We start from the raw sequence: 26,517 nt of genomic DNA on the forward strand, positions 1-26,517 counted from the left end.
CATGCAGACCACGCTGAAGTAAACGGTTTTGAATGGTCTGACGTGACACTTGGGTGCCTCTCACCTCCCTTAAATGTGCCTGGAGTTTAGTGGCATTTAGTGGAACTGTTCACAATGAAGCGGTCATCAACGTGGGATGTTGCCAAAGGACGTCCACTTCTATGCCTTACTCTTCCAGTCTCTCTGTATCTCTGTCGCAACCTGCTGATGACACTCTAAGCTCAGTGGCCACTTCCCTCTGAGAACATGCTGTTTGAAGCCTCGCAATAGTGAGGTACTGTTGATCAACTGTTAGGTGTGGTCTTGGTCTCATGATGTCAAAATGTGAACAGCATGATGAAGAGGACTGTTTAAATACCAATTCTAATTGAACCAGAAAATTTATTGGTCGATTCATGGATCAAACACCAGTTGTGAATTTTGCCGTTAAGCACCTTGTCAGAGAACAGCAAGTTATGCAAAAAGTACTGAAACACTGAACAGTTGGACATGTGCATTCAAAAGTGTAGAGAAGGTCAAATTTTGTTCACCTGTAAAGGTTATAGTGCATTTTAGGTGCATCCTGAAATTTCACCCGAAAGCCGAATATCCTTAACTTTTTGTGAGTAGTATATGTATATATATATACATACACATTTGAGCAGCAACTGTGAGGAAGACCTCATAAGGAGGGAGGCATTTAACCCTTTAATCTCTGTAGTATTAGCTTTGGGTATACACTAATTCTTATCAAATCATAATACTTATATTATTGACTTATACATAATACTATATCAATGTTTGTTTTAGCTGTAATGTAATTCTAAATAATATTAATGGGTAAAATTAACCACACAGACCCTATCATTCATGAATTCAAGCTGGAATAATGCTCACTGAATTTCTACATACTAAAAACATTGTTAAAGACACCAACATCATGTCTCTGTTTAATTTTTCATGAAGGATATGAGCTACAAGCCTTTTTGAATTAACGTCATTAAGGATGTGTCATATGAGCACGGTACTGTATGCATTGAATTTCTAGATGCTAAAAACATGGGTATAGACACCAAAACTATGTCCCTATGTCTATTTACATGAAACATATGAGCTCTGTATCATTTTCGTCTATTTAAAAGTTAATTAACCTAATTAGGCTAATTGCAATTTAGGCTAGCAAACAAGCCGAATTTATTTTGTAGGACCTGAAATATATAGTCAAATTAAAAAAAAACTTGGATTTCTGTGTTTACTATGGAACACAAAGGGCTGTCCAGTAGAATATCTGGGATATGAAACAATACTATTCCAGCTGTGAAGCATGGTAGTGGTGGCATCACACTGTAGAAGAGTTTAGCTGTAAAAAGGACTTCAGGAAATACATCCACCAGGCATAACATTATGACCACCTGCCTAATATTGTGTTGGTCCCTCTTTTGCTGCCAAAACAGCCCTGCACTGTGTATTCTGACAGCTTTCTATCAGAACCAACATTAACTTCTTCAGCAGTTTGAGCAACAGTAGCTTGTCTGTTGGATCGGACCACACAGGTCAGTCTGTGCTCCCCACGTGCATCAATAAGCCTTGGCCGCCCATGACCCTGTCGCCGGTTCACCACTGTTCCTTCCTTGGACCACTTTTGATAGATACTGACCACTGCAGACCGGGAACACCCCACAAGAGCTGCAGTTTTGGAGATGCTCTGATCCAGTGGTCTAGCCATCACAATTTGGCCCTTCATCAAACTCACTCAAATCCTTACGCTTGCCCATTTTTCCTGCTTCTAACACATCACCTTTGAGGACAAAATGTTCACTTGCTCCCTAATATATCCCACCCACTAACAGGTGCCATGATGAGGAGATTATCAGCGTTATTCACTTCACCTCTCACTGCTCATAATGTTATGCCTGATCGGTGTATATTGCATCATGAGGAAGCAGAAAATTAGCTTAAAAAAGCAGAACCATTAGCCATCAGGCAGCAGGTTAATACTGGGTCTTCCAGCAGGATAGTGATTTCTAAGCAAACCTCTAAAGTTGGAACAAAATGGCTTAAAGGCAACAAAAGTCACTACAATGTCCTGACCTGCAAAAGTTTGAGTACGGAAGCCCGCAAACCACCAGTTCCACCAGTTCTGTCGGGAAGTAATCTATTGTGAGAAGCTTGTGGAGGAGAAGCCTACACCCAAGTGTTTGATTTGAGTTCAAGCAACTAAAAGGCAACCACAATAAATACTAGCTATGTGCTGACAATGGAAATCTGATACAGGAAATAAAAGCTGAAAACAAAAAAAATAGCCTCTTAGCAATTATTTTGAGGTGACCTTGTATGGAAGCCCTAAATGACTTGACACAGGAAATATAGTATAACATTTGTATAACATTTTGGATGTCACACAGAATAAAGAAACCCAGACACTTGAGTGAAGCTTTTTTTTAAACTTTATATAATGTGTATATTATATATATATATATATATATATATATATATATATATATATATATATATATATATATATATATATATATATATATATATATATATATAGCATATAAAATGATTTCCATAACTGTTCTCTGGAAAATCGATTTCGTTAGTTTGAATAAACATTTCTCGAAAGGAATATATGCTGAGTTTTACGATGAATATACATTATATAGAATATACATACAGTGTATGTAAAAGTGTGCAAAAAAAATGTCACTGCATCTTGCTTTTAAAATCTTTTGTGCGTTAAACATAATGCTGTTACATTATTATTGTTATTTAAAAGTCAGGTGGATATGAAGTGTAGATAATTCTGTAGTATGTAGTATGTATATTTGTTTTAATTAAAAAAAAAGAGCATGCAATAGAATACTATTGGATGTTTTTGGACTTCACTCTGACGTTATACACGTGGAGCGAAATAGCATAAAATACCCTGTGGACGTGAAAAAAATGCTGTGCAAAAGGAATATCCTTTAAAAGAAATTAAGAAAGCGAGCTAAACAACAACAACAACAACAACACCATCTTGTCTAAGCCATCAAAACAGTCCACTACATTTCAAAACACAACTTGAAAGATTTCATTACAATGGCTCCAATTTGGACCGAAGTTATCTCACATATGAATGATGCTTAATATTAAACAATATCGATCAATTTTACTTCCACGGTGCATTCCAATATTTATGGTTCGTTTCTTTAGACAGAACTTAAAGTACGGTTCATTGAGGCGTCTATTTCGACGTCTACGTGAAGGAGCTCGGAAGTTATTATTCGACACCCTCATGTCCGGTATCTTCAGCTGCATTCGCTGTTCTCAGAAAGTCTAGTGACAAAGCCAGGACAGGAAATAGTGACGTCTTCAAGGAGATGGACGCTTGCCTGTAAGAGAAGAATGTGTGGTTCAAGATAATCCTAGAGACAGTTTGTGATCAAAGCATCACACATGACTAAAGCTTTATATATACAGTGGAACCTCGGCATATGAATTTTAATTGGTTCTGGAGGTGAGTTCTTAAGGTGAAAATTTGTACTGCGAAACAAATTTTCCAATACGAAGTAATGTAAATACAGATAATCCATTCCAGCCACCCAAAAATATGATCAATACGAAGCCTATGTAAACTGTATGGCTGCTTACAAAGAACTGACCCAAGCCAAGCATTCCATGTCAAGGGTCCTTACAGAAAGTCATGCCACCAAGCTTGGGCTAAAAATAGAACAGACCACCCATGCCAACAATCTGTCCACAAAAAAATAGCAGAAAAATCACCTAGCTTTTGAACGCATGCCGAAGGCAACGTTGGCATCGTTGGTTGACTCTTTGGAAACAGCTTAAACTCACTTCGGTTGGCTTCGCTTGGCTTTCCACTGACGCAAAAAAGTTTTCGGTTCAGTTCATTCATCTGACAAAAATGCTTCTTATGTCGGTGCAAATTTCTTGCAAAATTTCAATTCTTAAGGCGAAAATTCATAAGGGAGGGCATTCATATGCCGAGGTTCCAATTTATCTTCATTTTTCAGCAATAATCCATGGAGAATAGGTTTTATTAGGTACTGAATCAAATGCACCATGTACTGAATCGAATGCAGTAGGTACTGTCACAGTATGTTTTTTGAACGTAGCTAATGTCACACTTTGACCAAGATAGTGGATAGTCACATGCAATAGCCCAATAGACATAAGCCTAATCAACACTGTTTGTAATCAGATGGTAGCTGTGGCAATGTTCGTCATGCTCCTGGACTGTAGTCAAAGTAAGCAGAATTTTTTGGGGGAGTAATCATTATTATTTAAAATACATTATTTAACTGCTCTGGAATTGTACTTCAGTAAAAAAAAAGATTAACTGCTTTGAGAAATATGTATGATAAAAATCTTTGAATTTCAGCATGTTAAGGCATTTCAAACATCAGCCTTTAAACTATTTGACTATTATATAAAACATTTGACTATTATATATGCATATGCTGAACAGCAGACACTCCAAGGTAGAAAGAACCTAGAACAATCAGAGCCTTCTGGTTCACTTGTTTACCTGGAGTTCATTTGCCATGATATATGCGCCTTGAGGTATCCTATAGATTATACAAGCTTCATGTACATGACACGATGGTTTGTTTGTTTGTTTGTTTTACCTATATGTGTCCATTGCAGCCAAGGTATCTCTGGAAGACACTGTGACTGTCGAGAGTAGCAATGCCAGGTCCTGGAAGGCACGACTGTGGACTGATGCAAGTATCCTCTTGTGGAATCGAGGATGTGCCCACTAGTGGCTCACTGCATGTCCACTGAAAGTAACAGGATGCTTGCGGTGGACTCTGGTTGATGGGTAATGTGCTCTTGCCACATGATGTGATGGTCACGGCGTGTGCTTGAGGATGCTGCTGTTCCGCGTTGGTGTTAAGTGGAGAGTGGTTCTCAAACATGCAGCTGCCGAGTGGCAAACAATCGCTAGCTGCCAACCCATTCTGCGGCAACTGGTACAGGCTGTTGACGAAGTTGATATGTTTATCGTTGCAGCTCTGAGAGCTCTCTGGCAGAAGATCAGCTGGAGGGAAGCCAGGGCTCTCCAAACTCTGATAACAGCCCTCAGATACAAGCCTGTTCTTGACCAGGCTGGCACAGGGCTGCTCTGGTGATGTGTTTTGCCAAGCTTGGATCTCGCTTTGCTGGGGGAATTTCGAGAGACTTGGGCAGTTGATGACAGACGCGACATGGTTTTTTGTGGATGGGGACAAGGAAGGATTATGGTCCCCTGTGCTCAGATTGTTCCAAAGATTTGGAGTTGTTTGGCTTAGCTTGTGAATATGATTTGGTGAATGATTCATTTGTGGATTTTTTGTGTTGTTGGCAGTGTAGGACACAAACTGGCAGTAGGATTCTGTACTTTCCAGCTTGGAGGTTCTGCCGTTCTCAGTGGGTTTTGGCGGCCCCCATCCATTGCAAGGGGCAACACTGTACATGCTTTGTGTCATTTTTAAACCCAGATGCGTCTCAGTTTGGTTGATCAGCTGTGAGACTTTGCTAGCGGACGTGAACAGGCCGGTCTGCTCCAAGTTGGAGGAGTTATTCATGTGATTCTTGGAAGATATTTCTGTATAGCATGGAACATTGTTTCCCATGGTAGCATCTGTACTAACCATCCTGTCCATTTGTTGCCCAGTTACGGCGATAGTGTTCAGTTTTCTGTCAGCCTTTAAATCGTTGTTGTCTGCTCCTGTGCTGTTGAAGGTGCGATGTGCGAATTCACATCCTGAGCGCGCCATAGGTTCTGAATGCCCTCCAAACAGATCGGTGGTGGTGTTTGGTTGCAACAGGGAACAAGTGCTGTTCTCCTTGTATAAGGCATCCTCCACGTAGGAGAATATGTCGTTGGTGAGAATTTCATCGAGACTAAGAGGTCTGTCGTTACCATTATTGTCTTTGGTCATCCTCAAAATGGCATTTTCCCACTCTTTCAGCTCGGCCGTGTCCACTTCCATTTGCTGAAGTGCCGTGCACAGATCTCCGTCGTGAGCCAGCTGTTCCAAGGTGTCAATCATGGACACGATGGTTTCCTCCTCGTTCCCAGGTTCATCTTGCACTATGTGACTGGGCACATTAAAGAGAGCCCAGCTATCCGTGAAGGCATCGTCTGCTGTAAATTGAGGCTTGGTGCCCTGATGATATATCGACTTGTCCTGTTTTTGCATCGAATCGAGGATTGAGCTCGGAACCATGGTCTTCTGGTTAACTCTGTTGGTGTCTTTGGGATTCATCATGTCAGGCGTCGGACAGGTTTCGTAGAGCATCGCTTCTCCTGTGGTGAAGCTGAAGGGAAGCTGCATTCTCCTCTGGCGCAGGTGCTCCTCTCCTTCCGCATTTCTAAGGGGAAATAGAAAATAATTAATCTTTCGATCCTTTTGTGAACTGTAGGCTCTCTTTAGATTTCATTCATACGTACACTAGGGCACGCTGTCGAGCGATAATAAAGTCAGGACGTCCTCCTTTGTAGACAAGCCTGGCGTTTGCCTGCACCCAAACCCATCCTCCATTCTTGGTTAAAAGTCGGAAAACTGTCATTCCACTTTCCCCGGTCTTTATCACTAGTGTGAGATGAAGGGAATTTTTTTGAATTAACAACTTAATAAATATCTCTGCCTCAAACTATATGCCAACACATGATGTAACATCATTTTATGTTTTTCCATTCAACATTTCTCTGTCTAGACACGGACATATACATACTTCGGACATGATTGTCGGCACAGTACATCATATCCGCCGCATGAATGAACTGATATCCAGACCCTCTCATGCACAGCTCCATTTCTGTGTAACCCAACACGACTTTGCCTCTAAAAAAAAAAAAAAAAACAGAAATCGGGTCACTTGAACATGAACAAAAAGAGAATTGTTTATAAAATAAATAAAAACTCAATTTTACCTGGAGTCAATACCCATAGGAGTAAAGTCCAGCTTATGCTTGGTCTGAAATATTAGAGTCTTAGTACGGATTTCTAGGATAGCTGATGGCTGAACAGGAGTGGCAATGGCGAAAAGAGCGAGCTGAGGCTGGACTAGAGAACCGTCCTCAGCCTTCCTGTTCTGCCCGACCAGAAACTTTAACCTTCCTTGAAAGTTCAGTTTCTTAAAAAAAAAGAAAAGAAAAAAAAAAGAACATGGACATTAACCTTTATACAGTGATCACATATACTATTTGTCTATTGAAATATGATTGTACCAGAAACCCAGACGAGTTGTCCAGGAGGCATCGGAAGCGGCACATGAAGCTCCTCTCTAGGAAAGACGAGTTTTCGGGTGGGATGTGCTGCGGGTCGTAGGCCATGAGGTTCCTCGTGATGTCGCTGCTGTTCTGGGTACCTGGGGGTTGAAATTAAATACACAGCGATAAACAAACTGACAAACAGTGAGCATCCTGTCGATACAGCAAGTAAATCTCATTTTGAGTTCCAGTACATGTTGTGACCTTATATGGTCTGGCACTTTAGACAAAAAAAGAAACCCACATAAGCATCACCACTTTCCTGTAAGTTTTTTTTTTCTGTTGTAGCAGTAAAAAATAAATATTATATCTCCAAATCATTTGTTATCAGCAACCCAAAATCTAAAATGACACAAGATAGACAGCCATGGGCAATTAACATCCTGTCAGGAGAGGAGAGCCAAAGCCTCAGTACGGCAAGCCAGAGGAGAAACTTGTAGTTAGATATAGTGAATTATACTGGTTTAGTAAAAGTAGGTGTGCAAATCAGGCTCAGTCTGTATTCACTGTAAGCCTTACAACGTGTAAACATTCTGTCTTGATTAGGAACAGTGTAATATTTCAGCAAATGTCTTAATATGAAATATTACATTATTATATATAAATATAAATAAATATTACATTATTGTATATATATATATATATATATATATATATATATATATATATATATATATATATATATATATATATATATATATATATATATATATATATATATATATATATATATATATATATATATATATATATACACACTACTCACAAAAAGTTAAGGATATTCGGCTTTCGGGTAAAATTTCAGGATGCACCTAAAATGCACTATAACCTTTACAGGTGAACTTAATTTGACCTTCTGTACACTTTTGAATGCACATGTCCAACTGTTCAGTGTTTCAGTACTTTTTGCATAACTTGCTGTTCTCTAACAAGGTGCTTAACGGCAAAACTCACAACTGGTGTTTGATCCATGAATCGACCAATAAATTTTCTGGTTCAATTAGAATTGGTATTTAAACAGTCCTCTTCATCATGCTGTTCACATTTTGACGTCATAAGACAACACCTAACAATTGATCAAGAGTACCTCGCCATTGCGAGGCTTCAAACAGGATGTTCTCAGAGGGAAGTGGCCACTGAGCTTACAGTGTCACAGAGTGTCATCAGCAGGTTGCGACAGAGATACACAGAGACTGGAAGAGTCACAGAAAGGCATAGAAGTGAACGTCCTTTGGCCACAACCCACATTGATGACCGCTTCATTGTGAACAGTACCCTGCAGAACCGGATGATGAATGCCACTCAACTCCAGGCACATTAAGGGAGGTGAGAGGCACCCAAGTGTCATGTCAGACCATTCGAAACCATTTACATCAGCGTGGTCTGCGTGCTAGATGACCTGCAAGGGTACCTGAACACACCACCAGGCACAGGCGTCGGGCCAGGGAGCATTTATGCTGGACGAGGAACCAGTGGGCCTCAGTGCACTGTTGTGGTGGTGTTACAGTCTGGGCAGGTGTGTCTACTCAATACAGAACTGCCCTACATCTTGTGATTGGTACAGTGACAAGCCAATACTACCTGAATAACATCATTAATCCAGTCATTGTGCCCCTGCATGAGCAACACAGGCATAATTTCATCTTCATGGATGACAATGCTCCAGCTCATCGAGGTTGCATCATTAGGGAACGGCTGCTGGAGGCTGGGGTACCTCAAACGGAGTGGCCTGCACTTTCTCCAGACCTGAATCCCATAGAAAACCTGTGGGATCAGCTGATTCGCCATGTAGAGGCTCGTAACCATGCACCCCCGAACCTCAATGACCTGAGGGCCGCCCTTCAAGAAGAGTGGAATGCCATGCCTCAGCAGACAATAAGTCGACTCGTGAACAGCATGAGACGTCGTTGTCAAGCTGTAATTGATGGTCAAGGGCACATGACAAATTATTGAGACACTGACACTTTTTGTTGTGGTATACCCACCACTGTTGTTGGATTTTGTTTCAATAAATTGTTTGAGATGAGGAAATCACCATTGCATGGTTCTACTTAAATGCCCCACTTTCATGATATAATATCACTGTAGTGTGAAATTTTTACATTTTCCATAAATTTCACCCAAAATTCAAATATCCTTAACTTTTTGTGAGTAGTGTATATATTTAACACATAGACAGGTAAATGTTTTTAAAAATATTAAAGTAAAATATCTAGTATAGAAAGAACACAAATTTTCTTGTCATTCTTGTAGGTCTTAGGCAACACGTTTAAATTATAATATAATACCTAAAACTCATTAAAACGTATATAAGATCATAAGATGGTCTCTATTGAGTAACTGAGAAATGGAGTCTGATAGGACATGAAAAACGAAAGAGTACCTGAGTTTTAAAGTAATAAGCGTCTTTCCATGTTTGGGCAGAATTTTAAAACCCATTTAGTCTCAGAGCTTTCATGTTGATCGGAAGAATACTTAAAATTTAGACCTTGTGAAGTTGAAATGAACATTTCACTGCTTTACGGTTTCGCTATGCGGAAAGCCTCATAGCGGCTCCTCAACCAGATAAAACCCTAATAATACTACTGTCACAATTTATTAAACGCTCTAGAGCGCAAGAATATTTAGTGTACGCTGTCAAATAGGAAAAAATAAATAAATAAATGAAAGAGTAAATGAAGACAGACTAACCGTCAGCTTCCACATCTAACAGATTTGGGTTGAGAGCGAAATGCAGCTGCCTTCGGAACATGGCTCTGTCATCTATGTGGATGAACTCAAACACACTCTGGTGGACCATATCAGACTGTAAAACAGAGTCAAAAAACAATGAACAATAAGTGCAGGAGTGAACAAAAAGAGCAATCGAAGCTGTTTATGCTAAATATCATTGAGTTGAATAGAAACACATTGAGCTTTGCTTTTTCTGATTAAAATCCAGAAGGCTACAGATCAAGCTTTCTGAAAAAATCCATAAACTCTGCCCCTTTCATCCTTTTTTTTTGCCCTCTATCATTCATCTCATCTTTTTTTTAAAAATGTACCACATAATGATAAAGCCGTAAGTATCACAGATACTGGATACCGATCCCTACTAGCATCCTGTTATAACAGACCAGAGCAAGCTTCTGTATACAGAATGTTTTTTTTTTTCTCAGTATAAAATATATGGCAGTGGATTTATTCAGAATGCAAATTCAATGCAGGAGCAGCACAATAGTGAGGTTCATACCATTTGTCAGGACTTGAGTAGTTAATGATCCAAAAACATAGTGGCTGAACGGGCATGGGTTAGGTGATGTATGAAGAGTGTACACAGGGTCAGGAAACTATAAGCAGACTAAAGTCAAAAGGCGGGAGAGCATACGATAAACAGCGGCATGGCGGCGGCTGGAACGGAGAGACACAGAGCGCAGACTTTGCGATGACTGCGTGAACTGGATGCCCTTTATACTGCCGGAGGTGTGATGGAGTCGAGGTGTGTGTGATTAGTAGCCGGTGAATGTTGCACTGTCCTCAACGGTCATTTCTGTAGGCTGTGTACTGAGTCATGACACCAATATCAGTGTTCGGTATGGGATCTTCTTGTTGATGAAACTTGAAAAAAACCAACTATCTAATAGCTGAGCCATCGATCAGTAAAAAAAAAAAAAAAAAACAGTTATCTCACCTGATGGAAGCCGAGGTAGTCCTGTATGGTTGGTGACACGTAGAAGACGTAACCCTCTGCAGTGACCACCAGTACAAAGCCATTGAGAGCCTAGAGAAAATAAACACAAAGATAGCAAGAAATTATGATACAGTTAACCCTTAAGCCTTGTGTAGTGTTCCTGTTTTATATTTTTACTAAAAATGTGAGAGCTGGATTTCACAGCCAGTTTCTGGTGCATCTATCGTTGTTCAAAATAATAAACATTAATTGGAACATTCCAACATTTCATTTCAATTTTTTTCTAGATTTATGTCACCAAAGTCTTTATTAATGATAACTTCATCACACAACTGACTGAGATTTTCATCGTTAAATGTGATCTTGCAAACATTACAAATCTATCTTATCTATATGGTTAGGGATTTAGATAAAGACAAATTTGTGTTGTTTTTTTTTTTATTTCTGTAGTGCTTTTAAAACCCAGAGAGATGATTCGCTGTGGCGACCCCTGAAGGGAAAAGCCGAAAGAAGAAGAAGAAGAAGAAGAAGAAGAAGAAGTGCTTTTAAAACCCCAAGAATGTCACTTTGACCCGAACGGTACCAAAGGGTCCATAGATTGAACATAGCGAGGGTTATTATGCACTTCATGTGACTATAAAAGAAAGTAATCATGTAATTTTGAGATAGTAATGCACCTTTAAGAGATTTCCAGGTGTTTTTACACTATAAGATCATTTGATTAAAAAAAACAACAAAAAAAAAACAGCCTTGTACTTGCCAGTCAATCAGTTATTGCGCAAAGGTGACAGTTTTCAACACAGAAACTTTTGGCACCATCGTGAGAACAGCAGATGGTCCAAGTGAAGCCACGCGAAGGAGAGAATGAACACAGTGCTTTGTTTTCTGTTGCTAAGCGTGACCATTCTTTTATAAACAAACTGTCTTGTCATAACTTCCTCACTTTTTTTTTTTTTTACATAAATGACCTGCCGTCACCTTCATCCATCTTAATAACAATGTGAAATGCGATGTGCACTGTGATGTGTCTAGGACTGCTGTCTGTGAAGAATAAAGCAGTTTACACAGATCAGGCATAATATTATGACCACCTGCGTAGTATTGTGTTGGTCTCCCTTTTGCTGCCAAAACAGCCCTGACCCGTCATACACTGTGTATTCTGACACCTTTCTATCAGAACCAGCATTAACTTCTTCAGCAATTTGAGCAACAGTAGCTCATCTGTTGGATCAGATCACACAGGCCAGCCTTCACTCCCAATATGCGCCATTGAGCCTTGGCCACCCATGACCCTGTCGCCGGTTCACCACTGTTCCTTTCTTGGATCACTTTTGATAGATACTGACCACTGCAGACCAGGAACACCCCACAAGAGCTGCAGTTTTGGAGCTGCTCTGATCCAGTGGTCTAGCCATCACAATTTGGCCCTTCGTCAAACTCGCTCAAATCCTTACACTTGCACATTTTTCCTGCTTCTAACACATCAACTTTGAGGACAAAATGTTCATTTGCTGCCTAATATATCCCACCCACTATCAGGTGCCATGATGAGGAGATCATCAGTGTTATTCACTTCACCTGGCACTGCTCATAATGTTACGCCTGATCGGTGTACATAAACACGTCATTGATCACACCAGTCAAAATCTGTCTTAGAAATAATATCCTCTTAATCACCTGAAGGAGAAGGTCACCCTCTGAGAAGCCCATGGCATCCATTTTGCTGGTGTCTAATCCTTTTCCTGTGTGAAACTCCAGACTGTTTTTCTTCATGGTGGCTGTAATGGAGAAGAAGAACAGAAACAACTCAGCCTTCATCACCATGCAAATGAGCAAACAATATACAAAAGTTTACACATTACATTATGTTATATTAAATTGCAATACATTCATTCACTCACAGGAACATGCCAATTCATGGTGTATTTAAATAATTTACGTACACACTATCATGCTGAGATTACTTAAAATGGTGGATCACAAAATGAAAAAAAACCCCAAAAACTTAGGATTACAGTTCCTATGATAGCTTTGGGGAATTTTTTGACTGAAGAAAACTTCTTGTTAAAACTAGAATGGATTTCCTGGTTACACAATTTAAACATTTTGACCATATAGGCTCTGGGTTGTTCGGGGTTCAGGCCCCAGCAGACCTTTAACCCTGTCTGCTCCAGGGATGCTGCATCATGGCTGACCCTGCGCTCTGACCGCAACTGTCTGAAGATGGGATATGCAAAGTAAGAATTTCACTGTGCAGTAATGTATATATGACATATATTGGCTACTTAACTTAGTACACATTAATAGAAGGTATAATCATAAACAATTTACAATCACACTCATATTTCCTGAATTTATATATTTCTGTAAAGCTGCTTTGTGATGATATCCACAGTTAAGAGTTCAACAAATAAAACCCGCATTGAACTGAAACGGAATTGAATATCCAGTATTTACTGAACACCACACGCTCGCTGTTGATTGGCTGCAGCACGTGTCAGTCCGAGAGAATGTTTCTGAGCCAATTAGTTTATATAACGTTATTTTAAATCTGCTGTCAGCTGCTTCAAGGTTGAAAATGGGGATTGATGAGGATTCAAATGAAAACCTGCCCGAAGGAAGCCGAGTTGAGTAGGAAAAAATAACACAAGCAACTATGATTTAAATGTTTTTTTTTTCTCTGACTATATAACAGACTGAAAAAGTGTCATTTTCTTTCCTTGTGATAATCCATGTCTACAAGATGTTCCCTTTTCGGTTTGTAGTGAATGTTGACATTTTTTAGGTTTTGCTGTTTTTGCTTTGCTTTACGTAAAGACTGTATATTTCTTTATGCTGCGCAATCAGAGGTTGCAGCTCCCAGCAGACTTTGCTGGTTTCCTGTTTCTCACAGTAAAACAGAAAAGATGTGGATGAAGTGAGCACAGCTCTTTGCTCTCTCTCTCTCTCTCTCTCTCTCCTTTCTCCATTGTATCTGGACCACTTCTTAAAACCTTGGAACATGTCCTCACCAGCATTAAGCACACTGGTAGTAAAAAAGTTGCTGACAATTTGACAGAGTCGTTGGTATGGTTGTAAAGTTTCCAGATGAAAGACAGCAGGTGTTAAACCTTTAGAAATTTGGAGTATAAATAGCTTTGAAGCAAGTTGTACATAAATGTCCATACCGTTTATCCTCATACTCTATTCATATCATCAGTCATTGTATTGTTTTCAGTTGCTGTATTTTTTATATATATTTTATATATATTCAGGCAGATGCTGCATGCTAATAACTCTGAGTACTAGTGTGCTTGTTTGGCTTAATTCTCCCACAGAAATCAAGAGAAATTTAAAAATCCAAATAATAAAGAATGCTCGTTGCGTCGGTCAGCCTCGGCAGGAAGGAATTAGTGTTAGCGTCTATAATGAACTCAGAAATTACGCTGGCTTATTAGTTCCTCAGGAACCCTTAATTGCACAATTCCATGTGACTATACACTGTTGAACCAAGGATAATATCAAATTTACATTATTTACATTATCAGTGTCACCCAAATGAGGATGGCTTTCTGAGCCTCAAGGTTTCTTCCCCATATCATCTCAGGGAGTTTTTCCTCACCACCGTCGCCTCAGACTTGCTCATTAGGGATAAATGTTAGAGATAAATAGTAACTTAACTTTAAACTGTATATATATTTTTTATGTTTCTGTACTTCTGTAAAGCTGCTTTGAGACAATGTCCATTGTTAAAAGTGCTATACAAATAAATTGAATTGAATGGGACAGAAAGTTCAGTAGAAGCGTGTTATTGATATTGATCTATAATTACAGTGTACAGATTAAGCTGCTTATTGGTTTTTACAAAATGAAAAACATTTTTTTCTCTCTCCACACTGCTCTGAGATTTCCCATGAGCACTATGGCTTCAGGTCCGAGCTAAACCGCACCTAACTAGCAACGTAGATTAGTCCTTTCTGTCATTAGAGCACACCATAAAGTTGAGGCATATGAAGTTCTTAGTCCCAGTTTTGCTGGACGCTCTCCCTAAGACATCACACGTACAATGAACAAGAAGCCTTTGAATGTTTGAAGTACTGACATGTGTTTTATCAATAATCCTTCATGATCCTGGATAAAAAAAACATTTAAGACACTGAGATTTGCTAAGAATTTTCTAAAGTTAGATCAGCAAAACTTGATCAGCAAAACTTTGCAAACTTTTTCTCTTTTTTTTCTCCAAAATACACAGAAACCACATTCACATCTTGGCCTCATCATCCACCGCACTCTTAATCTTAAACTAAGCTTTTGTTTCATGTCAAAGGAACCATGCACCATCTGAGACAGAAAGGCACGTCCAGACTTGCACGAGTTGCTCTGGGAGATTGAATAAGGACAAAGAGTGAGGGGGAAGAAGAAGAAAAAAAATGTGGGATTTACTAAACTAACTCACTGTTCTTGAAACCGGCAATCTAAAAGGTGGCCCTGCTTTAAATAACACGCAAAGACGCTTATTCCAAGAGCAAGAGGAGTGAGTCAGTAAAAAGACGTGTCTATATTCGGTAGTTAAGTAAGAGTGAAGGAAAGCAGCAGGCAGATTCCTGCAGCAAACAAAGACCGAGTTTTATATATATATATATATATATATATATATATATATATATATATATATATATATATATATATACAAAAAAAAGGCTGAAATAGAACATTGAAAACAAACAACGATCTACAATGATGTGTAGCATTTTGGAGTAAAGTGTGTGTGTGTGTGTGTGGACAATAAATGAGACAATGGAGAGCTAATGGGTAGCAGCCAAACAGTTGCGTGACTAGAGTAGACGGCCGGAGCAGGGAGAGGCCACATCCTGGCTTTTTCCTGCAGCAGCTGTTCAGATAAGGAAGCATTCTTGTCAGCGGTGCTTACAGAGACCCGAGGGACCCTCGCGGGAGAGACGTGAGTGTGTTGATTGCGGTAAACACTGGGTCGCCTGCCGTTAACCTCATGCTCACACTCATGGGTGCAAAGAACTGGGACTGAAAACAGAATGGAGGCCATCCCAAATCACGTTTTTCACAGAAATCTTACAAGGTAAACTCGCTCACGGAGAGAACGGAAAAAGAAATGTTCAGCCTGAAAGAAAATTTGTATATGTTCCTAACAACATTCGTTCAACATTCAACACATGAAACAGTTATAAATATGGTAGAAATCTGCAAGGAATCAGAATCTAAGGATGCTTCGATTGAGACTGTTAAGATTAGCCAAACCCACTTTCATGTGACGTTAGCAAGGATATAGGGTTAAAAAAAAAAAACAAAGATTCAAATTACTACAGATGCATCGATTTCTGTCTAAGGTAATATTTAGAAATGACGACGTTCGTGTTGGTTGTGAGACACCAAGAAAAGTTCCTAATGCATGTAAATGGATTAGGAGAATAAAATGCTTCTGATACTGATACTGGGATTAGTCCTAGATTGAGCTCTTTTTTTCTAAAAAAAATAATAAAATAAATAAATAAATAAAAGTTTTGCTACCAGCATCATTATATTACAGTGATCTGGATGACTGCATCTCCTACAGCATCAATCTACCAACTCTGCTGTGCAACTCACTCTACTCGTAGCTAGTAAAAGCATTTTATTTAACCAGCCGGTGGTATAAAAGAACAGGATTGTTAGCCTGATACATTTAATGGCCACTATGTAAGCTGAGGAAACATAAATAAAGTCGTTGTTATTAACATCGTTGAGTGCCAAAAAATATGTACTCTTACTTGATGACACTGATGTATCTCTAGCTTCTATAGTCATACTCTATAGTATAGGTAAAACTGAAGAATGGCAGAGAAAACATCCAGCAAAATCTGTTAGTAAACTTTGAAAAAAGTCAAAACAGTAAATAACTAAATAGCTTCTTAAGTGGCAAATCATTTACGCATAAGGTTCCAATGGATATAAATAATTTTACTTTTGTCAAATTTATAGTGAACACATGCTCAAAACGTGTGGAAGGCAAAACCAATGTTCCAGGAATCTCACGTTGTTTCTCCGAACCTGTTAGGGAAAGTTTGAGACGTAGGTGCAAGCTCAGGACAAGTTACGGGAAAAGCTGTGTGTTCGTCTTGTGTGTTTACTGACGAAACATACCAAACACACTAGCTAAAAGTCTGGCTTGTAGCGAGACTGCAGTTTGAGTGATGAGTGGAAACCGGGCGGTGGTGGTGGCGGTGGTTCTGGGGTGTTTGTGTGAGATCTGAGATGTTTATTCTGTACAATGCAAAGTTACCGTCTAAACACCAAATTGAACAAGGATGGAGAAGCTCTTTGCTCTTTTCCGTCTGCTACTTCTGTTAAATCGCTAATTTCAGTGCACTGCGAAAGGCAATTTTATGATAAATATCAGGTCTCATCAAGGCTGTTTGTATAAACAAGAACTGAATACTGTTTCTCAGAAGGACGGAATAATAGGGAATTAATTTATTATGATCTGTTAACACTAGTGAAACATGGAAATCCTGCCCTCTGCACCGTCAAAGGAAATCCGGATCTTCCTCCTATGGATGGATGTGAGACTAGACCACGTTGGACTTCTGCTTTCCAGTCGTCAGAGACAGGAAGTCGAGGCAAGCTATAAGTTGAGCATCAGATAAGAACGGATAGTGTCATTTAACAACAAATAAAAATAGTTTTCTGGTTTAATTCAAAGGACGTGCTATTTAATTACATCTTATGTGTTTAGTATTTGTTGTACCTTTTTGTTTGTGGTTGCAGTTAAAGCCCATTGTGGAGTGTTGGGCAATAATACAACATATTGTATGACTCCATCTTTACAAATCTTTAGATACGATTGCGTAATATCTTGAGCTCACGGCTTGTGCGCTTGCTCTAGCACGCGGTATTCTGAGCTTACTCACAATTCAAAGCACAAGGAGTCATTTGAATAGGAAAGAAGAGATCTATTGATTTATTTGGGCACACCAACTTCGCAAATGATTGGAGGCTGTTGTTGCGATTTCCTGCGCTCACTTTCTATGAATCCGTCTTCCCTATCATCACGATGATGAAAGATCTATTCATCATGTCTTCACTCTATTCAATTCTGTTTATGCACATAAACAGGAACAAACCAGACCACATTCCTCTAGTGATTTCACCAGAAGGAAGCAGTGGCTCTCACTGTTTTTCTAATGTCAAGTATCCCGTAGATTCACGTAAATAAGCTCCAACCTTTCCGTCAGGTGATGTGTTTGCAAGTACGGTTTAACCGAACAAGCTAGAAGCCTTCATTTATCTGCAGCCAGCTCAGATCCAAACAAGCCCTGATGTGTGCTCGCTTATCTGGATTCAGCTGAGGCCCATCTTTCTCCACTGAGGATTTTGCTCGTCTGATCTTTATCATTTTCCAAAATGATAATCAAAGGCTTGAGAAAGGGAGCCGGTGTACTGGCGTCATCACGATTTAAAACAAAGATGGACTAGCCCAATATACGTCTAAATTTAGACGCCAGGATCTGATAAGGCGGCGGTTTGCATGGGGGTGGAAGGTTGTTTTGATAGGTGCACATTTGCTAAAAATTAAAAGGCTTTTTGGTGCCTTGATTGAACACTGTGTATCACAGAAGGTACAAAAGCCCCAAACCATGAAGTTAGGATTATCAAAAGACATTACAAATAAGACATATGTTTGAGGAAAGCAAAAAAAAGCCTTTTAAGCAGTTGTTTTAGCTGGGTCAGTTCCCAGCGTTCCTGTGTATTTTTTTCCAAAGCAAAGATTTAGCTCTTAATAAATGCTTCAAACATCTGTTCCTAGTCAAATCTCAAGGTGTAAACTGTCCCCTCCTTAACAAGAGGTGCATTATTTTTTTTTTCTACACAGATCCACTTTGCGTGCTAAGCATTTCCTCGATCGCTCAAGGAAGAAAATATTTGTTTTGGAATGTCATTGTGTCATTGTGAAACCGAATGAAAAGTTGCAAGACGACGTCTTTGAGCGGCGTCCAAGTGCGGCTCTAGATGGATCTCAGCCAAACCCGTTTTCTTTTGTAAATGCTCAAAAACACATAATCACGCACATTTAAACTCAGTCAGAGGAACAGCGCAAAGACAATGTGCACAACTACAATGAATCACATTCAAGTGCACACAAAGGCTTGTAAAGGAATCGGGCTTGGAATCACAATACAGCCATCTGATACTGGACAGTTTACAGAATGTCAGCCATTTTACGCATTGTTCTTTTAAAAGCCTGCACCTATAACCAACATAATCTCAGAAACTACTCCTTCAATCAATTGTGCTTGAGATCTACTTAATATTGCGTGACAAAATGCGTTAGTGAGGATGTAGTTTACAGAAAAGTTATCTTAATAGTTCTTCTGGAAGTTTCCTTGGGATGAGTTTGGGCCTGAAAACGTTCAGCGAGTCGAGCTATCGTCTTTCCTCTGATGGATATCTTTGATGTACTACACTGTATATTCATATAAAAAGTGGCTCCTGGCACTTAATCATTTTTTTATAGCAGTCAAAGCTGTAAAATGGTTTGAAATCACTGACAGTGTGTAAGCAATGAATTACGGGTAACGAATGACAAAATTTACAGCTGTTGTCTTAAATCAAGTCTGTTTCTGAAGCGATCAGTAAATATCGCTGTAACACAACAGGGTCTGGTCGTATGAATGGTCTTAACGTGAGAACTCTCATGTTTCTGCATCCTAAATGTAATACTACACACTCTGCACTTTGTACTGAATGAGTGTATGAATTATAGAAGGGTTGTATCGTCTCAAATGGAAGACCTGGGCATAACAGGTAGGTCGGCTTGAAAACAGCGCCATAACCCATATCTAATACTAAACAAAACCTACATATAACTAACCATTATAACTAGTCAAGACATAAAGCTACGTAATGATCACAACAAGAATGACAACAAGAAACATAAAAATGGCTCAAAAACAATTTTTTACTAAGCGGAAGTAGAAGCCGTTTCCCAATCGATGCCAAATGACTTTAAACACATGTAATACGATGCTGCTCGTTTTAGCAGAATATGCTGGATCTTTCAAATGTTAAAAACATAAATCGGATCATTTATAAGCTGTTTCTAAGACGTCTTGTCCACCGGAGTGTCGTCAGCCATATTGAAAATGTTTTCTCGTCCAGCCTCAGCGCCTGGCCCCGCCCCATTTCTGCTATACAAGTGTTGAGTGCATGAAGCGTCCAACATTCCACTCCTTGAATAACTGCATCATGTAATATATTACAAAATGACGTAGTGCATAAGTATGCGATTTGAGATGCAGCTCGTGTTTAGAATTTGGAAATTTGCAGCAATTCTTTGGTTCTTCGTACGTTAGGTATTATTGTCATCTAGTGATGCTTTGCTAGTTATAGCGATAGCTGTAGAGATTCTCACTCGTCAGTCAGACAGAAGGAGGACGAGGATGAGTCAGGAATAAAGGATGATCTATCTATCTATCTATCTATCTATCTATCTATCTATCTATCTATCTATCTATCTATCTATCTATCTATCTATATATCTGTCTGTCTGTCGCTGTGTTGGTCTATCTATCTATCTATCTATCTGTCTGTCTGTCTGTCTGTCTGTCTGTCTGTCTGTCTGTCTGTCTGTCTGAGTGCTCAGAGAAGATTTATAGCAGGAAGTTTCCTAACAACATTACTGGTTTGTGTGCTTTCTTTCACAATTCTAGAAAAAAAACAATGCTGATGCCCAAAGAATATAAAGAGAGGGAATTTGCTCTCGTATCGTATAATTTGGAGCAGACTACAGCTCCACTCAGATACACCTCCTGCTCTCCTACTAGCTAGCCAAGAGATCCTCAGAGAGTACTGTACAACCCAGAAACTTTTACCGAGTGGCGTGAGACCAGCTTGAAGCATTGTCTGTGATGTTACGAGAAGTTTGTTGGAGGTTAATTTGCTGAACACAGGAAGTTTCATGTGGCACGCTCAGACATAAAATGCAAAATGAGAAATTGGGTAAGAGGGCATGGGGTTGAGGTGTAGAGGTGTCCTGAACAAGGGGAGGAGTCAACGTGTCAGCAGTGTCACCCTAGCAGGCACAGACATACAGACATTTATACATACAGATGGAAAAGAAGAAGAAGAAGAAAAAAATGTCTAGCTCTTGTGCTATGTAGTTTTTTTGACCAATCAGCATCTTGCTAGTTATTCTTAACCTGCTTCATTTCAGGATTTTCATTTCAGGCAATCGCTGCCATCCACTTCTGAATGAGATCAGGCCATGTAACAAATAATTATTTCTTTTTATTTTCTCTGACAATAGACAAGGCCCAATAAGGTGTGGTCAAGAAGTGTAGTCAAGCTCAAGCTACAGAGAGACAGCCCAGGCTTTTTATGAGCGCTTCATGACTGAATGAAGCCAAACGACTGACTCAATGGCATTTTGTATGACTAATTGCTTTGATGTGAGATAAAAGCCGCTCGTGTACGTTCATTTTGCTGGCATGGTTATTTCAATATGCCACATGTTTCTCCTTTGTTCAATACAAGTTTGGCATCAATTTATTCTAATCCTGGCCAAACAGATTTTTATCGTAGTATATTTAGAGACAGTGTATCCCTGCGTCTTGGACCGCGGATAGATTCGCTGTGACAGCCAATGGAGAGAAATCCAGTGAAGGATTAAAGGTCAAACCGTCTAGACATTTGGTCATTATTGCAGGTCGTGCATGGCATTTGTCTCACAGCAGATGTTCATTACTGATATCAACTAGCTTGATCTTTAACATAGAGGAGCCACCAGCAGAAGTCGTAAGGACGTGTTCTTGGTTTGTTGAATCAGATTCTCCACGTGCTAATCATTCCTCTACACAGGATATTCATCTTGATGGCCTCCATAGTCACTATAGACCTGATAGAGTGTTGTGACATCATGACAACATCTGCAGATTTGGCTCGAGATAATGGGGGAACAAAAATTTTCTTCAAGGTTCTTTGGACAGTTGCTTAGAGGTTCTTCTTTGAATTCTTTCTAGAACTGAAAGTACAGTCAATTTGGGCGTTTTTTTCTTTTCTTTTCTTTTCTTTCTCTCTTTTAGCCATGGAGGATTTCCAATGTTCTAATAAAATCCCACAATGCACTGCAATGGGTTAATGTCCAAAAAACAAACTGAAGAACTCTGTAAGCTGTTAGAGGTTGCCTAGTACCATGAAGTGTTTTGTAACTTTAAATCACGATGGAAACGCATCTGGACTCGATTACGGTGATGACCTGATACTGGAGTATGTTTCAAAAAATGATTTCCTTCTTGCCTTAGATTAGGTTACTGACTCGACTCAATGACCCTAAAGCAAATGCTTTGTCCGTCATCCGAACTGATAAACGTTACAGATTTCTGACTGACTGAAACAAAACAAACCAAAAACAACCCACACATGGACACCGTGGACTTTTATTCAAATAAAACTAACTGCTTTCAAACTAACCGTTGAAGTAGCTCTTCACTTTCAGGTAGCCCACGCTCAGACGCAGGACAGACAGTTTGTCCAGGCGAGTGCGTACGTTCTCAGAGAAGGGCAACATGTTGGTCAGCCTGTCCAACTCGCCGTTCAAGCGATCCCTGTGCCTCTTCGAAGGATTGGACTTGGTGACATCAGTAGCCGTTTTCCTGTAAAGGGAAAATGAAAGCAGGTTAAATAGGCAGTCTTGTTTTAAACTAGAGAAGCGTGACAAAAGAAGTACATATCTAACAAGATCATCACTTTTCTTGTAAATAATTTTATATGGTAAAAGTTGAGACACTGTGTTACCTGGAAGCAGAACAGATTTCTCAGATTTTCTGTAACATCTGTTTGTTTCCATTTTGTTACTTTGCAAAACAAGTACATAAAGACACAATGACTTGTATAAAGGGTTACATAAACCTGTGTATAAACCTTCATGTTCCATCCAGCTAACTCTGATGAGTAACTTAAGGTTACCATATAATAGTGTATATATACGGCAACTCATTTAAATGTTAGCCGTGCCATTTTTTTGTTGTTGATGCTGCGAGCGTTCATGTTCAGTTGACATCACTTCCTAAACCCATGTTTGATCGGAGCTCTTCAAGTAAGAATTACGGGTTTTCTTTGACGTTTCCTAGCTGGAGGCGAAGTTTTATTCGAATCTAGCGTGAGTGACGATTGTACACGTCAATGTCTACTCATATTGATGTGTCCCATATGGGCCACTACGCAATCATGTGACACAATGACCACATCTATTGTAGACTACAGTCTTTCTGTTATAATTACAGTCATTACAGTGTATAAGAATGGAACGTCTGGGGATTTTTTTTTTTTTTATCCGACCATCATCCAGCCGTATAAAAAGTTAGCTTTTTATGTGTATACAGTGTGCTATTACGTTGTATAGTTTTATAATTACAGTGTAAGATGCTGTCAGAATGATAAGGATATAGTGTGTTGGGTGAGAATGTGCTAAGAGTCAGACAAGCAATAGATCTGGTGTATAATAATCTACATAGTACATTTTTTGAGACTTGTGCTGTTGTGAGTTTCTCCTCTCCGGCTTCCACAATCCTGACAGCCAAAAGGAGACGTCTGTTTAAGAAACATTTAAACCCCCTCCCCTCAAAGCCACATCAAAAAAACACTCCCAGACTTCCTCCATGCTAATAATGGGACTATGTTTAGACTGGCAGGACCGTATTTGTCTTTGAACATTCGAGTTTCTGTTCAACGGTTCATTAGTAAAATGTAATGCAAACAAGTAGGCAAAACATAATTACACACACACACAGAGTGTAAGCATGTGCAGGTGTAGTCAAGATGTGATGTGAATGCTCTCTTTGGGTTTAAAATCTAAACATGTGTATGCGTCGAGGTTGTGAAACAGTCTTCAATCATCCTAGACTGGCCGGCATCCAAGACAGGCCAGCTAAATATGTATCACTCAGGCCAGCTGAATATGCATCACTCTGATGAAATGTGAACGCATCACACAACAACCATGTTATACGTCTAAAAGAGATGTAGCGGTCAGGGCCGGGGTGAATTCAGAGATTGACTTGATTGCTGGAAAATGAGGTGATTAAGGTCATTTTACATGTGTAAGCTGTACATGTACAGTCTCACTCTAGTTACATATGTATGACAGTATGATGATATTTAAGAATATTATTAAATATATCATACAGGATCCCAAAAACTAGAGGGCATAGAAGGAGATTTTCACAACTAAGGCAAACAAATCAATGCCAGATGGAGGCGACATAAAAAAAGGGAAAAATATATTATACAAATATAGAAATTAAAAACAGAAGATGTAAAAATGTAAAAAACAAAATGTGAAACTCAACATGCTACATGTGACATTTTGTCAGCTAAATAATTTAATTACAAATAAAATAAATTTTAAAAGTTTCCAGAGTTAATGCTTTGTTGTTTTTGTTGTTTGTAAGCAATGAGAATGTTAATTATTAGGTAACACTGGAGGAACACAAGCACGCACGCGCACGCACACTATCTGACCACCCTTGTGTAATATATTGTAATATATTTAAAATGTACATTTATTGTTCGTTAAACTATATTTCTAATGCATTCGCTTGTGTATAAAAAAGCTGAGCATAAAAAAGTAGCACCTGTCATTAGCTGAACTTTTCATTATATACAGCTAATAAAATAATATTTTTTTAAAGCGCTAATGGGACAATATCTTGTGCGCATGCGCAGTAGGAGGTTCTCGGCTCGCGTGCGTTTCGGTCATCTCTGGGGTTGCTCAGTTCGTTTCGTGTGAACAACTTTTTTCTTTTTTTAAGGGAAAAAAACAGAGCGGGTCCTAAAATATGTCAACAGAGGGGTAGTGGAGAGGGAAAAGAGCTTTCCCACATTAAAAGAGAGAGAGAGAGAGAGAGAGAGAGAGAGAGAAGGGTGGTGGTGGTGGTGAGGGTGGGGGGTGTAGCGTATATCACATTACACTAACATACTTGAGGCCAGCGGAGCCCGGGGCTTCCCCCCTCCCTCTCGCGAGCATCGCGTGCGAGCAAAGCTCCGCGCTCAATGTTCGGTCGTACCCAAATCCCTTCCTGTTCTCTACATAGGCGCCCTAAGCACCACATGAAATAATGGCGCCCACACAAAGCGGAGCGCACTAAATATCGACTAGGGCGCGATTTAGGCTTTCCATTCAGTCTGTAAGGATTAACAATTATGCTCAATTATATGAATGGCAATACGGAAAAAGCAGGTTTCCTCATCAAAACAAACAAATAAACAATAATGTGGCTGTTCACTTTATAGCTTTATAGCCTACTACTGCTACCTGTTGGTACATGTTTACAGCATACGTGTTTTAAACTTGTTAAAAAACTGACCACTTTTTCTATTACAATACCAGCATATATGTATATATTTTAGAAAATGCCAACTTACTGTTTTTGGACTGGCTTCTTCCTCTTCTTGCCTGCATACCTGTCGTTGTCCAACATGGTCACGCTTTTAGAAATAGTCCAGCTACCTGCGAGAAATCCGTCAAGGTGAAGTTAAAGTCCAGCAGGGGATTAAAGCCCAGAAGTGCGCGAGCTCCAGACTCATTAGTGTCTTGTGTCTTCAATGAAACGGACACTCCATAACAAAAACAAAAAACAAACAAACCTGTGTTCCGCTTTTAGTCTTAAATCAGAGCAGACATTTAAACACACATACTAACAAACACATGCGCGCGCGCACACACACACACACACTGAAATCCTTTCGATATATATCAATGTACATATATAAAAAGATATTATTTATAACAAAACAAAAATACAAAGCGATCCAAATCCTGTCTGTCTTTTGACTATAACTGGGACATACAGACTATTTCGGCAGGTAGTGTACGCGCGAGCGTGTGTGCGCGCGTGTCTGTGTGTCTGTGTGTGTGTGTGTGCGCGCGCGCGTGTGGCTTTAGGCACGGGGCGTTTCAGGAAACTATACTACTTTTTTTTTTAAGGTGGACTGCACACTCGAAAAAGCGCATTCACAACTCTGTGTGTGTGTGTGTGTGCGCGCGCAAGTAAATAATAATTTATATATAATACCTGATAGGATATCTGATTTCTATATTTGGCTTTTATAAATACTTCGCCCAGTCATTGTACAGCAAATGATGGTTTCATTATACAATTTAGAGCACAACTTTTTACTGCCTTAGGAGGACAGAGGTGTAGCTATGGGGTGGCCAGTTAGACCTAATGACTTTACCAGGATAGCAGTGTAGGGTGGGGCAAGGTACTAAGTCACATCCGGAGAAAATGATGGAGAAAAGGAAACTGGCTTTCCTTATCAGTGTTTAGCCCAAGCCGGAGCTCCACTGTGACACATACACTGATCAGGCATAACATTATGAGCACTGAGAGGTGAAGTAAAGAACATTGATTATCTCCTCATCATGGCTTGGATTTGAGCGAGTTTGACGAAGGGCCAAATTGTGATGGCTAGACCACTGGATCAGAGCATCTCCAAAACTACAGCTCTTGTGGGGTGTTCCCAGTCTGCTGTGGTCAGTATCTATCAAAAGTGGTCCAAGGAAGGAACAGTGGTGAACCCGGCGACAGGGTCATGGGCGGCCAAGACTCATTGA

At 39.5% G+C, this 26,517-nt stretch overlaps 1 protein-coding gene across 1 annotated transcript; it reads right to left on the reverse strand.

Moving 5' to 3' along the window:
* Window positions 1-2,804: 2,804 nt before the first annotated feature.
* On the reverse strand, window positions 2,805-25,816 carry LOC131354723 (aryl hydrocarbon receptor-like). The gene is made up of 11 exons (XM_058392685.1): window positions 25,326-25,816; window positions 22,374-22,555; window positions 12,591-12,691; window positions 10,914-11,003; window positions 9,935-10,049; window positions 7,202-7,341; window positions 6,905-7,107; window positions 6,706-6,815; window positions 6,422-6,563; window positions 4,614-6,342; window positions 2,805-3,356 (listed from the first exon to the last, which is right to left on the reverse strand). The coding sequence occupies exons 1-10, from the start codon at window positions 25,379-25,381 to the stop codon at window positions 4,614-4,616; spliced, it is 2,868 nt and encodes a 955-aa protein (XP_058248668.1). The 5' UTR covers window positions 25,382-25,816; the 3' UTR covers window positions 2,805-3,356.
* Window positions 25,817-26,517: the final 701 nt, after the last annotated feature.

Source organism: Hemibagrus wyckioides, linkage group LG06, assembly GCF_019097595.1.
Source record: "Hemibagrus wyckioides isolate EC202008001 linkage group LG06, SWU_Hwy_1.0, whole genome shotgun sequence".
Lineage (NCBI taxonomy): Eukaryota > Metazoa > Chordata > Actinopteri > Siluriformes > Bagridae > Hemibagrus > Hemibagrus wyckioides.